The sequence below is a fragment of the Trichechus manatus genome, unplaced genomic scaffold (assembly GCF_000243295.1).
Source record: "Trichechus manatus latirostris isolate Lorelei unplaced genomic scaffold, TriManLat1.0 scaffold00131, whole genome shotgun sequence".
Lineage (NCBI taxonomy): Eukaryota > Metazoa > Chordata > Mammalia > Sirenia > Trichechidae > Trichechus > Trichechus manatus.
The window spans coordinates 1,282,425-1,295,374 of NW_004444067.1; the positions used below are offsets into that span (position 1 = coordinate 1,282,425).

General features: G+C 38.7%; 1 protein-coding gene across 7 annotated transcripts in view; it reads right to left on the reverse strand.

Moving 5' to 3' along the window:
- The window catches only part of SBNO1 (strawberry notch homolog 1), a 49,418-nt gene extending 36,474 nt beyond the window's left edge, over nucleotides 1–12,944 (reverse strand). For 4 of the 7 annotated variants that reach the window (XM_023739233.1, XM_023739234.1, XM_023739235.1 and 1 more), the window contains exons 1-4: nucleotides 12,849–12,944; nucleotides 4,742–4,873; nucleotides 4,074–4,178; nucleotides 2,034–2,346 (exon numbers count right to left, since the gene is read on the reverse strand). In XM_023739233.1, coding sequence (XP_023595001.1) covers nucleotides 2,034–2,346; nucleotides 4,074–4,178; nucleotides 4,742–4,873 — 550 coding nt within the window. In that variant the 5' untranslated portion in view covers nucleotides 12,849–12,944. Of the gene's footprint in view, nucleotides 1–2,033; nucleotides 2,347–4,073; nucleotides 4,179–4,289; nucleotides 4,437–4,741; nucleotides 4,874–12,266; nucleotides 12,473–12,848 lie in introns of those variants that run through there. The other 3 variants (XM_023739236.1, XM_023739232.1, XM_004384986.1) reach the window with 3 other exon arrangements.
- Between the last annotated feature and the right edge of the window lie 6 nt (nucleotides 12,945–12,950).

Sequence of the window (12,950 nt, forward strand, 5' to 3'; positions counted from 1 at the left end):
TAAAAGCATCAGGCTTTCTCCTTATTAAGTTCAAAGACCCTAATGAAAAGCAGCTTCCCCCAACCGTTGACCACCCACCAGTCCCTTGGGAGCCATCCTAAATGCTGCCTTGCACCTCAGCTAGCTCAAGGCCACAGTCCTGCTCTCCAGACAGAAAACGTTATCATAAAAATCACAAAAATGGACTGGTATCCTAAGACAGCTAAAATGATTTCCCAACTGGCATCTAGATCCCAAGCTTCAGTTAGTTCAGGAAAATGACCTTGAGCATAAAACTACAGCCATAAAGGGCAGGATGGTATGAACCCAAAGATTATCTGGAAATTTTAATAACATCTGTCAGCGGAGACAAAGTCAGTTCTACATCAGCCCACAAACACTTTGTGCGCGTCCCTTTAGAATGCTCCTAGCCCTCTACTTTATAAACACAAGCACATTTACAACTTCCAAGCAATCAGTTCTGTATTCGAATTATATATTGTTCTATATCAGGTATTAAAATTTATCTCCCACACTTGGAGGGGGATCATTTTGGAAGGAGAAACCGTTTATTCAATATCCATCACCTCATCCCAAGAGACTGATAGGTGCTATGTATGTACTAGTATAAATCACCAGGAATGCCTCACATACACAAAGGCAGAAGAGGAAAAAAAAAAAAAAAACCCATTACTAAGCTAAAACTGTTATAAAACAGTGGTGAGCTCAGGCTGTAACTGAGGACAGGGTTAGTACCTCCAACAGTGCCCACCACCATGGTAGTTATATAATGGGGATTCAAAGACTCTTAATGGAGGAAAGAGAAAAAGAATATCCCACTTCAAAGTTCACATTTTTTGGTTTTTAAAACAGGAACTATACTACTAAAGTTTGAAACGACCAAACCCAAAAACCTAATTCTACTTTACCTTCAAAAACTACCTTAGTACATGGAATACCAAAGCTTCCACTAAACATTCCATTTAAAATTATAACCTCTTCCTGCTCCATGTGTCATTTCTCCCCAGAGCACTTACCTCTCTCTGACACACCATATAATTTACTTATTTGTTTGCTATCTGTCCCTCTCCACTAGAATGCAAGTTCCAAGAGGGCAGATTGCAGTTTTCTCCCAGCCATAGCCTTAGCACCCAGGGTAGTGCTTGAAACATAGTAAGCACTCAATAAATACCTGCTGAATGAACAGTATCGTATCATTCTTGGGGTTTTTTTCCCTTTAAATCTCTTACTATCCTTAAAGTATTATGGATTAGGTAGTGATGGTTGCACAACTCTATGAATATACTAAAATCAATAAATTGTCAAAAGAGTGAGTTTTATGGCATGTGACTTATACCTCAATAAAGCTGTTATAAAAGAAGTATTATGGATGCTCACTCTTCAAAGAAAATTATTACTGTATTTTTCACAAATTTTAATGCGCCCACATACAATATGTGACATAGCTGCCTTATAAAATAACAAGGGGGGTTGCTCGGTTGGCAAAAATATGTAATGCATGTGTTATTTATGCAATATAGTATTTTATAATAAAACTATATATATTTTAAGAGAGAATTTACTAAAAAGATGACTATCCACAAACAATGAAATCAATGACAGGTAAAATCATAAAATTGCAAAAGTCACAGGCAAAATAACAAAGCATCAGTTTAAAGCCTGTACCTAAAATATGGTCCTAGGATCATCAGCATCTCCTAACAGCTTGTTAGAAATGCAGAATCTTAAGACCCTGCCACAGACCCACTGAATTCTGCTTTTGAACAACATCCCCAGATGATTCACAGTCACATAAAGTTTGAGCACTGATGTAAAGAATTAAGAAAAACGTTATTCGAAGATGATTTCATGGTGCTAATGCAGCTTTATCCAGGTCTTCTCAATTTTTAATTCCTTTGAATTGTTTAATAGTAAGTGCACAGAGTTACGCAGATAACACCTTTTATGCTCAGACCCAAGCCGACCCTAAAAACACACTTTGACAGGTGTTAGCAAAGTCAGAACAGTTGATACTACTGAAAACAGAAACTTACTAGCTGCTGTTGCAACTGGTTGAGCAATATTAGCAGGTGGCTTTAGTTTCATGAGTTCATTCAGACTATTATTTTTTAGCAGATCTTTCAGCTGAACCTGGTCTTTTGAAGGTGCAGAGGTCATGGCATTTCGAACTGCTGGTGCAGAGACTGAAGGGCGTGTGTTTGCAGTTGTCTGGATAAACTTTGTCAACGTGATGGTTTGCCTATTAGTTGTTACAGGTGGTGTTTTAGTCATTACAATTGTAGACCCCAAGGTTGGAAGTTGATTTATCTGATTCAGCACAAATGTTGTAGTAGACGGAGGCTGCTGCTAGAAAAGAAAATGAAACACGGTACGACACTGAGAAATGCTTTGTTCTCTAATGGAGTATATAAACATTGCAGATCATTTAAAAATCTAAAACTTATTTTAATCCTTGCTTAACTATTTGCATTTCATTGTTAATTAAAAATGATCAGCTATAATTAATTAGTTAAAAGTTAAAACACACTACCTTGAGGTATAGTAGTGGTATGACATTTTAAATAATCATCAGAGACAGGAAGCATATAACGAGACTGTTCCAAGCAAACTGTGATGTGTGGTAGCCTATACAATACAGGGACTAGCAATGGAGAGCAGTTCTAATCCTAGCACTGCCTCAACCAGATAACCTGAGGCAGGTCACTTAACCTCAGTAAGCCTGGGCTTTCTGAAGCTCATTTTCCATTTCTAACACTCTGTGATGCCAGTTAGAACTTAAAAAGACAAAAACAACCAAGTAGAGTTTTAAATTGCTGTGTTGTACGAATGATCCAGCCAGGTAAACTACAAATGTCAGCAATTAAGCTACATAGCATTTATTTTTTATTTGTGGAGGAGAAGCTGGACAAAAACGCAAAAAAAAAGGATGTCGAGGTTTGAGGATAACAGTATCTCTGCAACTACAAGAAAAACAGGTATTTTTGTAAATTTAAGTCTATTTCTACTTCTTTTCCTGCTCAAACTCTTTATTTCTCCATGACTCCTTTAACAGTCTTCTTGATTACTATTTATCACATTCAAATAAAACTCTCATCAATAATATATCACAAATTATCAAACTTTAACCAGTTTGTGCACTAATTTTATACCACTAGGTGTAAGTTAATAAACTGCTACGTTTAAGGTAAGGTCACAGGTACTTATGTTTAAAGCACAATACAATCATATAAAAATTATACATATCAGGGGAGTTTTTGTTTGGGGGCAATGAGTTTATGTTAACAGTGGTAGAACATTCTGGAAAAAGACAGCGATAATCGTGGGACAATATGAAAACTGTAATCAGTGTCACCGAACTGTAAATATGGAAACTGTTGTATTGGATAATGTTCTGGTGTGTATATTTTCATCACAACTGAAAAATGAGTAGTTCAAATCCTGATTTAGAAATTAATCTGTGATTTGATTTATTACTTGATTTATTACATAAAAGTACGTATTTATGATACATTAAAAAATCATATCATAAATCTCCAGAATAACAAATCTATCTGCAGCAATACAAACTATGTAAGTATAAACATAACATACAAATTTCTACTTATAAATAATTACCTTCCATGACTGTGTCTGAAAACTATTAATGGCCATAAATTTCCAGTGTTATAAAATCATAATCAACCTATCACTGAAACTGTTGAAACATAAAATACTGTTTCTCTATAAAAAATTTTATATCTGCGTGTATCTTATACATACACACACATCCCCCAACGAACAAAAATGAAAACTGTAGTGGAATAATACATATTTTATCGTTATTTCATACATTTTCTATCATTTACAATAAACAAACTAAAAACATTCTGTTTTGTTCTAATTATCTTTTGATCAACATACTATCACTTGAGTGAAAGAAACATTTTAAAAGGTAGGAGGCAAGGGTAGGATACTAGGAAAGAGGTAGCAAAAAGCAGAACTAGTGAGATAAGACTGTTCCACGTCAGAAGCTTATTTTCTTACTACGATCCTAAACTATGTTAGTAACGATACCAAATCTCACTAATTCTTACCCTAACGTTTAATAGTGCTGGCGTAGGTACCGTTTCTGGCTCTTGTTTAACAGGAAGTGCGGCTTCAGTCTCCAAACCGAGTTCTAACGCACCAAGTGGCACTGACTGGAGAGAAAACAACAGCAAAGAAAGAAAGAAAAAAATGACGGCAGTGAGTTCTGTTTTAAGAAAAAGAGTTGCAAGAATTTTATTAAAACAAAAAACGTCAAGCCTTACATTCAAACTAAACGTAAAGTCGCTGACAGCAAGTATATAGTAACCATCTTTACAAGCATAAAATCTTCACTAACAGCTAGGCTGACATCAGAATCTTATTTTTGCTTTCAGAAAAAATGTGTATAGTGAAATCACAGAAGAATGTTCCTATAAAGTACAAAGACAGCTATTAAGGAGATTAGCTATCCTCCCATAAGAACCCTAAACAACCCATCTCTTACTTTTACACACATAACAATATCAAAGCAAAATATCATGTCTTGACTTTCACTGCAAATATTTTTCCTCCTCATGAACGAAGACTAATACTCAACATAAAAATAATACTCAACATAAAAATAATACTCATATAAATATTTAAAGTTAAGGCTTAATAAGTATCTATTTCTATACGTGGAAATTACAAATTAAGAAAAAAGCTCCTTTATTCAGGGGCTGTGGAAAACTCTTACCTGATGAACTGGAGGGGTAGGCGTTGGAGTTGCAAGCCCTGCATCTCCACCATCAATATCAAAGAGGTCATTTGGACTAATTCCACTCTCACTCAAAGCAGCCAGCAATAAATCTTGCCCTGGCTCCACCATCTTTAGAACAAAATATTAACATATAAAACTTAAAATGACAAATATTAGATCTCTTCTAAATAGAAGCAAATTAACATTTTCTACCAGACCCATTCATTCAATGTTTATTAAGAACCTGCTGTGTGTCAAACAAAGAGGATGAGAGTCTCTGATCCCAAGAAGCTCACAAGAAGATAGAAAGGACAGACAAGTATGGAAACCAAAGCAAGACGATGATGGAAACCACAGCAAGATGATGATGAAGTACACGTCTATTGTGTTTTGAGAAGAGAGAAGGAAATGCTGCACCTGGCCTGGCGACAGGGGTCACAAAGATGACAGTGGAGCCGAAGAGGAAATCACCAGGTGGACAAGGGTCTTCTGGACAGCGTATTCAAATTCATGGAAGTGTGAATGAATTTGGCACTCTTCAAAAACTATGGTTAGAGTAATTCAACACGGCAGAAGTATGAGGCTCAGAAAACTGAAAGGAAATGAGGAAGACATGGGCCCACAGCCTTGTACACCAGGCTAGCGTCCACTTATCCTGTGGGTAACGGTGGACCACTAAAGGGTTTTCAGATGGAGGACTGTTTGATGTGGTCAGATTTGTGATTTTAGAACGATTACTACACAGCAGTGTACAAACAAGCTAAGCAGAGAGAGAATAAGATCACAGTGAGCAAACAGCTTAGGAGACTGCTCCAGCAGACCAGGAGAGAGATGACATAAAAGCAGGGTGCAGAGGGAAAGAAGAGGGAATGGATTCAAGATATTTAGGAAGGAAAATCCATAGGACTTGGCTTAAACAAAAGCTTAGTATGGGAAGGAGAATATGCAGCATACCACAGAAAAAGTATGAGCTGATGAGCATTCAGCCAAGAGAAAAACAAATAATAAAATTTGAGCCTAGGAGACCTGAAGAATGAGCTACGGGGGCTTAGGAAAAAAAAAGCCTATTTAGGAACAAGCAAATTTTAGGTTGGAGTTTTCCAACTATACTCACAGGAGCTAGATCAAGGTATTCTACTACCAAAATAAATTTTACCCATTTTGTAGGGAGTTAAAAAAAGCTTTAACAAAGCTTTCTCAACTTCAACTTTCTAATTAATTTATCTGAAACAACCAAATTGACATATACAAATGTACTTATAGAAAATCTCTAACCATACTTGTTCTTCCCAGAAAACCAATTATATAAATGATATACTAACTTTCACCCAGTCCATTTGTTCTTAAACTGTGCAATAAAATTAAATACGTCAGCATTTCATGGTGTCCTACAAAAATAATTGGTGTTAGCCAAGAGTACTATGATCAAGACTTCTAACATATAAGAGCTACTGTTTTAGGTTAAAGCAAAACATTTAACAGAGAAATCCTCTACTAGGACAATGCTACATAGGCCTGTGTATCATTTAAGCAGAAGTTCCAACTGAAACATTAATAAGTTTAAAGTAGAGTCAGAAACATCCAGAACTGAAACTAAGGGCAGACCGCTGTTTAAAGGATGGTAGGAAGGATAGAAAGCCCCAAATGAGATTTTCCCAAAATTTTTCAGAGAAATGAAGAGAAGTCTAAGGAAGAAAAAAATGTGAGCAGTAAGGATGAAGGGAACTGACAGTGTCTAAGTATTACTGTTTCCAAACCTGACATAGTGTTAAGCTCTTCATATATATTCCCATATCTAAACCCATAACAATCATGAGTGAAGACAGGTTTATTATAATCTTAGAGATGAAACGGAAGCTCAGAAAGGTTAAATTACCTGGCCAAAGTCACCCAGAAAAAGAGTGGTAGGAGACTGGAACTCAGATAGTTCAAATTCTCAAAGCCACGCACTCTTCTTCCAAAGAGTGGATCAAAAAGTCGATGTTGATAACCCATGAAAGTTTCAGTATTTTACTTCAGAATAAAAACCAGACTAAGAGTAAATGGCAAGGGGGACAAAGTATTAAACAGCAAGATGGAAACACTATGAAGGACAACAGAAAAGTGCAATTTAACAAACAATATGGATTTAAAATAAAGTTGTTTCATTTTTCTAACATAGGCACAGTTGACACTTTACAAATTATCCTAGTACCAAGTACAAGTAAGTACCTAGAGACCTAAACCGATGCTTTAAAAATGTTTTCAAACAATGAAATACTACATTAGGATCAATGTATCTGTGGAAATAGGAGATCTTAGCCCACCTGCTCCTACAAAAATCCTGACCCAGATTAATGGAATGCAAGAAACTACCACAATGTATTTTTTTTTTAAAGTAAATATCGGAAACGATTTATTTACATCTGAAACAAATGTTTTAAAGTGGCTCCCAAGCTACAGACCACAGGGCCCTCGGAGGCCAAGGGATCCCTTAATCCATATGTATACCATACCCTGTCTAGTTATACTCAGAAGTACAAACACACTGTTCATGAAACACAAACTCACTGAAAGGTGTTACTGAATTCATAAGCGCTTTCTGAAATATATTTTCTTAACAACAAGCATTAAAAGTACAAAAACTATCATCATAGAAGGGAGGAATTTTTTGATGTTCATATAAGTAGCATACAGTTAAAAATAACACTATCAGTGACCAGCTCAAAATTCAGAGAAATCACAATTTAAGACCCTCTGATCTGAGCTGTGACCTAAAAATAGTAAAAGATACTTAAAAAAAAGAAAAAAAAAGACACTGTAGTTTACAAGGTATTAATAAAAGAGGCTTTACTCGTATGTGTATCATATACGCAAACGGAATCTAGGGATCTTTTCTCCTTTAGGCAACTGGGCACAGAATCTCTACTTGCTCTTTTTTGCAAGGAGGAGGAGGAAAAGGGATAGAGAGGGAAGTATCTATCCTAAATTCTAACACCTTAAGACAAAACCTTTAACAGTTAATCATATTCCTATTCTAAAACTATTAGACTCACAGAATTTCAGTGCTCAGGCTGAGGGAGCCCTTAAAAGGTTATACCCTCACTCCTCACTTATCCACATGGTTAGGTTCCAAAGATCAGTTTGCTATGCAAAAATCAGCATTATGTGAAAATGAAGGATAACTACATCATTACGTAACTGTCAAATTACAAGATTAACTGCCAAACCGCTGAGAACCATGGCCCAGACAAGTTGACACGTAACCTTAACTATCACAGCTAGCATTACTCTTGCCTCGCACCAGGGCATTTGTTACTGCCAAACTTACATTGTTAATGCGCAAAATAGTCGGATAGTAGATTTTTTCACTATTGTCTTAAATGCAAAGTGTCAGATAACAAAATAGTCAACTGAGAATAGGTGTATTAACCAATCTCCTCCTGATCATCATTTTACAAAGAAGATTTATTTCTAAGGGGGAAACAATATTTTCACTTTGAACCCACAAGGTATAATATAAATGCTAAATAAAGTTAAGTGTAAGAAAACTGTGTTACAGTGTATCTACAAAGGAGTTTGTAGGCCTCAGGTGACACTTAACATGTAGTAATCTAAGAAACACAAAAGTTACTAACCACAGAGCAATTCTATCTCAAACAATGGACAATAAAAGGGTTCGAAATCTTATCATAAATACATAGGAAAATATCACTTATCTCAAAACAGTACACCTACCTAAGCTTCTACCACAAATAAGAAACAAGGACACAGCACAAACTAAGAACTATCCTTGGCAGAGAGAGAACGCTGAGAAACAATGGCCAACCAGAAGAATGAAAGGATACCATTCCCATGGAGAGTACCAACACTGAAAACACACCAACAGGGACAAGGTTCCTCTTGTTGAGAGGACCTAAAGCAGATCTGATGCTCTCAGCAGGCAGATACAAGGGATGTATCTGCATGGGGGTAGTGCATTACACTGAGGAGTCCACAGAGCGAAGCAGAATAACTGGAGTGAAATACTGGCCAGGTTACCCACTGTAATGTGATATGGTCAACTAATAACCTCTATGACTCAGTTTTCTCATCTTAAAATGGGAATAAAAATAGGACCTACCTTATGGTGAGGCAGAATTTCAAATCCAGGAGGTCTTATACCACCTTCTGCACTCTTAAAACTGTATCAGTGTTTTTTGAACTGCTGGTCGCCACACATTGGTTGTTAAATCAATTTAATGTACGTGAACGTTTTAAATATTACAGTATAGAACAGAAAATCAGTACAAAGCACGAAGCAACGGTCAGCATTATTTCATGAAATTTTTCACATGCTATTACTTGGCGTTCATTAACTAGCTATTGTTAACACTTTAGCAAACATTAGTGTTATGTCCAAAAAGACCTGTTTTCTTCCATGTCACTGATGGAACACTTTCTCAAAACACAAACTTTATTTGTTGGCAATCCATTTAATAATTAACTTGCAAATTAGCTCTATAAAATAGTAGTTCCCTTTTCACCTAAAAGTTCCACACATCCCATTTGTCTAGTTAGTTAGCATGTCAAGAGAAAACTAGGAAACATCTTTAAATGTGCACAGGTACTATCACTTAGCAAGTATCTTTGCCTGAAAAACAACAACAAAAAAAGATTTTTTTTTCATTATTTAACAATGCTAAGCATGTCTGATTCAAGATGTAGCTTCAACTTTGCCTTTATGTAGCACAGATGTGATGACTAAACACTTCAAGAATTTGGAAGATAATGATGCTAGGATCCACTACTTAGAATTTAGTTGATATAATTCATCAACAACCATTGGAAGAAAAGGTAGTTATATAGAGAAGACAGTTTTAAAACTTTTCCTTTATCTAAAAGGATATAATCTGTATTTTTCAACACCAACGCCTCAAAGAAAGCAATGGTGGTTCAGGGGTAGAATCCTCACCTTCCATGTTGGAGATCTGCACTCATTTCCAGGCCAATGCACCTCATGTGCAGCCACCAACCATCTGTCAGTGTAGGCTTGCTGTGTTGCTATGATGCTGAACAGATTTCAGCAGAGCTTCCAGACTAAGACTAGGAAGAAAGGCCTGCCAATCTACTTCTGAAAATCAGCCAATGAAAACCCTATGGGTCGGTATCTTCCAATATGAAGTCAATCATGGGGACTACACAGGACTAAGTAATGTTTCATTTCTTTCTGCATGGGGTCACCACAGGTTGGAGGTCAACTCAATAACAGCTAACAACAACCACCCAAAGGAGCAATTGCTCAGGAAAGTACCCTGCCCATTCATTCTCACTGTAAAACTGACAAGAAAAATGGATTCACAAAGGAAAGTGCAGACTATACACAATGTTTCAAAAATGCTTTACAAAAGAAGAAATTCAGTGGGGGGAGTAAAAGGACTTTCTTGATCACCAAATCAAAGTCAGATCGCTAAATATTACACAGTTCGTTTGTATCTCTTTTAACCCTCAAAGTAATCCATGTCACAGATGAGAAACTGAGGTTGAGAGAGATGTGTAACCAGATTAACACAGCAACTGGTAGAACAGAATTTCAAATCCAGGAGGTTTGACACCACCTCCCTCCAAGATCCTGCATTCTTAAAACTATACCGGTGTTCTCCAAACTGCTGCTCACCACACATGGGTTGTGAAATCAATTTACTCTACTATGGCCAGCATTTTAAATATTATAGTATAGAACAGAAAGTCAGCACAGAGCATGGAAAGACGGTAAATATTATTTCGTGAAATTTGTTTTTTAGCTATACAGATATATATGTACACAGCCACAATGGAAAACACATTTCTTACTATGCAGTGCAGGAAAAATGGTTGAAAATCACTGCTCTAGTCTACACTGCCCCTAAGAAACAAGGAAGTTATTTTGATGGGTTTTGTACCAAGTCTTATTCAAAAAACAGAATTCCTGCTCTTCCAGCACTTATCTATCCATCTACAGAAAATGTCAGTGGTGTCCTCAGGTTTTTTTGGTGACTTCAATTCACATCAAAGTAGAGCTATCAATTAGCATAAAAAACAAACAATAAAAACTTTAGGGTTGTACCGGTCTGCTTATTAACTGGCTATTTAATATAAAAATAACTCCTCTCAGAAAGTCTCTTTACACCAACTTTAGGCCAGCAAAGGGTGGGAACCCACAGAGCCCCATGCAAAGTTAGGTAACTCCGTAAGACCAGGCCTAAGTGTTCTCATCCTTCACAGACCGCATGTCTCCAATCAAAACTCAACTCAGAGACTAAGAAACATCAAAACACATCTGTACCTAAAGTCTGAGATGAATCATTTTTTTAAGAAACATAAAAAGACTCCACGCTGCCCATTTTAAAATAGTAATTTCAGCAAAGCCCTTAATACATATAAAATTGTTTGACGTGTAATAGCATTCATTGAATGAACGAATGAATGGCTAGCCACAAGCTTAGTCTCTCTTTTTAACCTCATCCAGCAACTTAAGTAAAACTTTTACTTAAAATTCTGGACTTAACTGTATGAAATAGACTGGGAGATAAAAAGTAGAAGCCAGAGGAAAAGTGAAGATGTCTTCTCCAATGAGGGAAACTGTGGAAATAAGTTCTTTAAAGATGAAAATAAAATGTTCACTTGCTTGCAAAAGTAATGATCCACGCAAAGAATCCGTAGCAAAATCTGCATTTCATCCCAGAAATTCTGTACAAACTATCTTTTGTGCAATTCCGATGGTTTTCCCCACTGTTTATGAAAACCCGTTGATTGCTGTAAATAACAGGGAAAACTGGAATCCCTCTGCACTGTTAGCTGGGATAAGTGTCTCCCAGTGTTATGTTTATTCGCTCTAGGAGTTTATTCGTTCTCGGACTTTGACAGCTTACTGGACCCTCCTTGCAGACTCTTTAAAACCCCTATTCCATCTCTATTTCTGGTTGTCTGGAAAACATGAAGCTTTTAACTCAACATAAACCGCTAATAATCAACTTTCAAAGGTCAAAGGGGAACAGTTTTTAACCTTCTCTCACCAACACGTGTTCAGTACAAACTTCCGGGTGCGGTTACAATTGGCTGCGCAATTCAATGGATAAAAACGTCGCTTTATTTGAGTCTCATTTTCTCGCCCGTTCTTTTCCCACGTTTCTCAACCAACGACTCCCCAAAACAAAAGCCTCCCACAGTAAACCGGGCACGCACATTAAAAGAGCTTCTCTGTGCGAGGATCAAGTTAGTAGTCCGCAAACATTAACCAAACAGAAGCACAAAGCCGGGGTGGAAAGGGGAGGAGCTGGATGCCAGGGTCAGGAAAGAAACAATCACAAGGGTTCAGGAACATCCAATCTCCTCAGCGGTTAAACCGACCCCAAACCACTTCTGGGAAACCACCAGTACACACTGGTTTGGGGAACTTTAGATGCTTGTTAAGCCTAACACGCTAACCTAAGTAAGCAAGTCCGCCAAACCTCTCTATCCCCTGCAGATATTTCCGCAGGGTCCAGGAGATGAGCTCGCTCGCTTTAAGCAATATTAAGCTCACCGTCGGGTGAGGCGTGAAGACAGCCCCCACGTGTTTCACGTCCTCAGAGCCGGGTAATCAGAAAACCGCAGGTGTGAGGTACAGGGTCAGGACGACCCTATCGCCTGCCTCACTCTCCCGTCACCGGGAGCCATCCTCAGAGACGACGATTTGTGAAGGCTCCCGGAGCTCACTTCCCCTGCGGGTCGGACCTCGCAGCACCCGGGTCGTGCGGGGGAAACACAGGACAGTGACCAAAGCGGAGCCGGATTATGCGTCCGCAGACCCAGCGTGCCCGGCCCAAAAAGGTGCTTCTGGTCCGGACAGCGGGGCTCCGGGGGCCGGGAGCCTCATACGCGGCGACCGCAGGGCCCGGCGCAGACGGGCGGAGGAAGAGTGCTCGAAGCCGCCGCCGGGACCCTGCCCCTGAGAGCCCCGGAGCTCGCCGCCGAGGGGGCGCCGAGGAGTGAGGGAGGCCCCGAGCCGGGGTGAGGTGGCTGCCCCCCCCCCAGCCCGGCCCCACACGGCCCCCTGAGGGTGGGAGTGGGAGGCTGTCCGGGAAGGAGAGTATGGAAGGAAAAAAGGGCTCAAGGAAGGACTTACTTTCCCAGCGAGATCGGGCCCCAGGACGGCTTCTCCCGGCCGGCGAGAGTTTGAAGAGCCCGAGACGGCCGGAGCGCAGGCGGCGGTGGCGGAGGCAGAAGC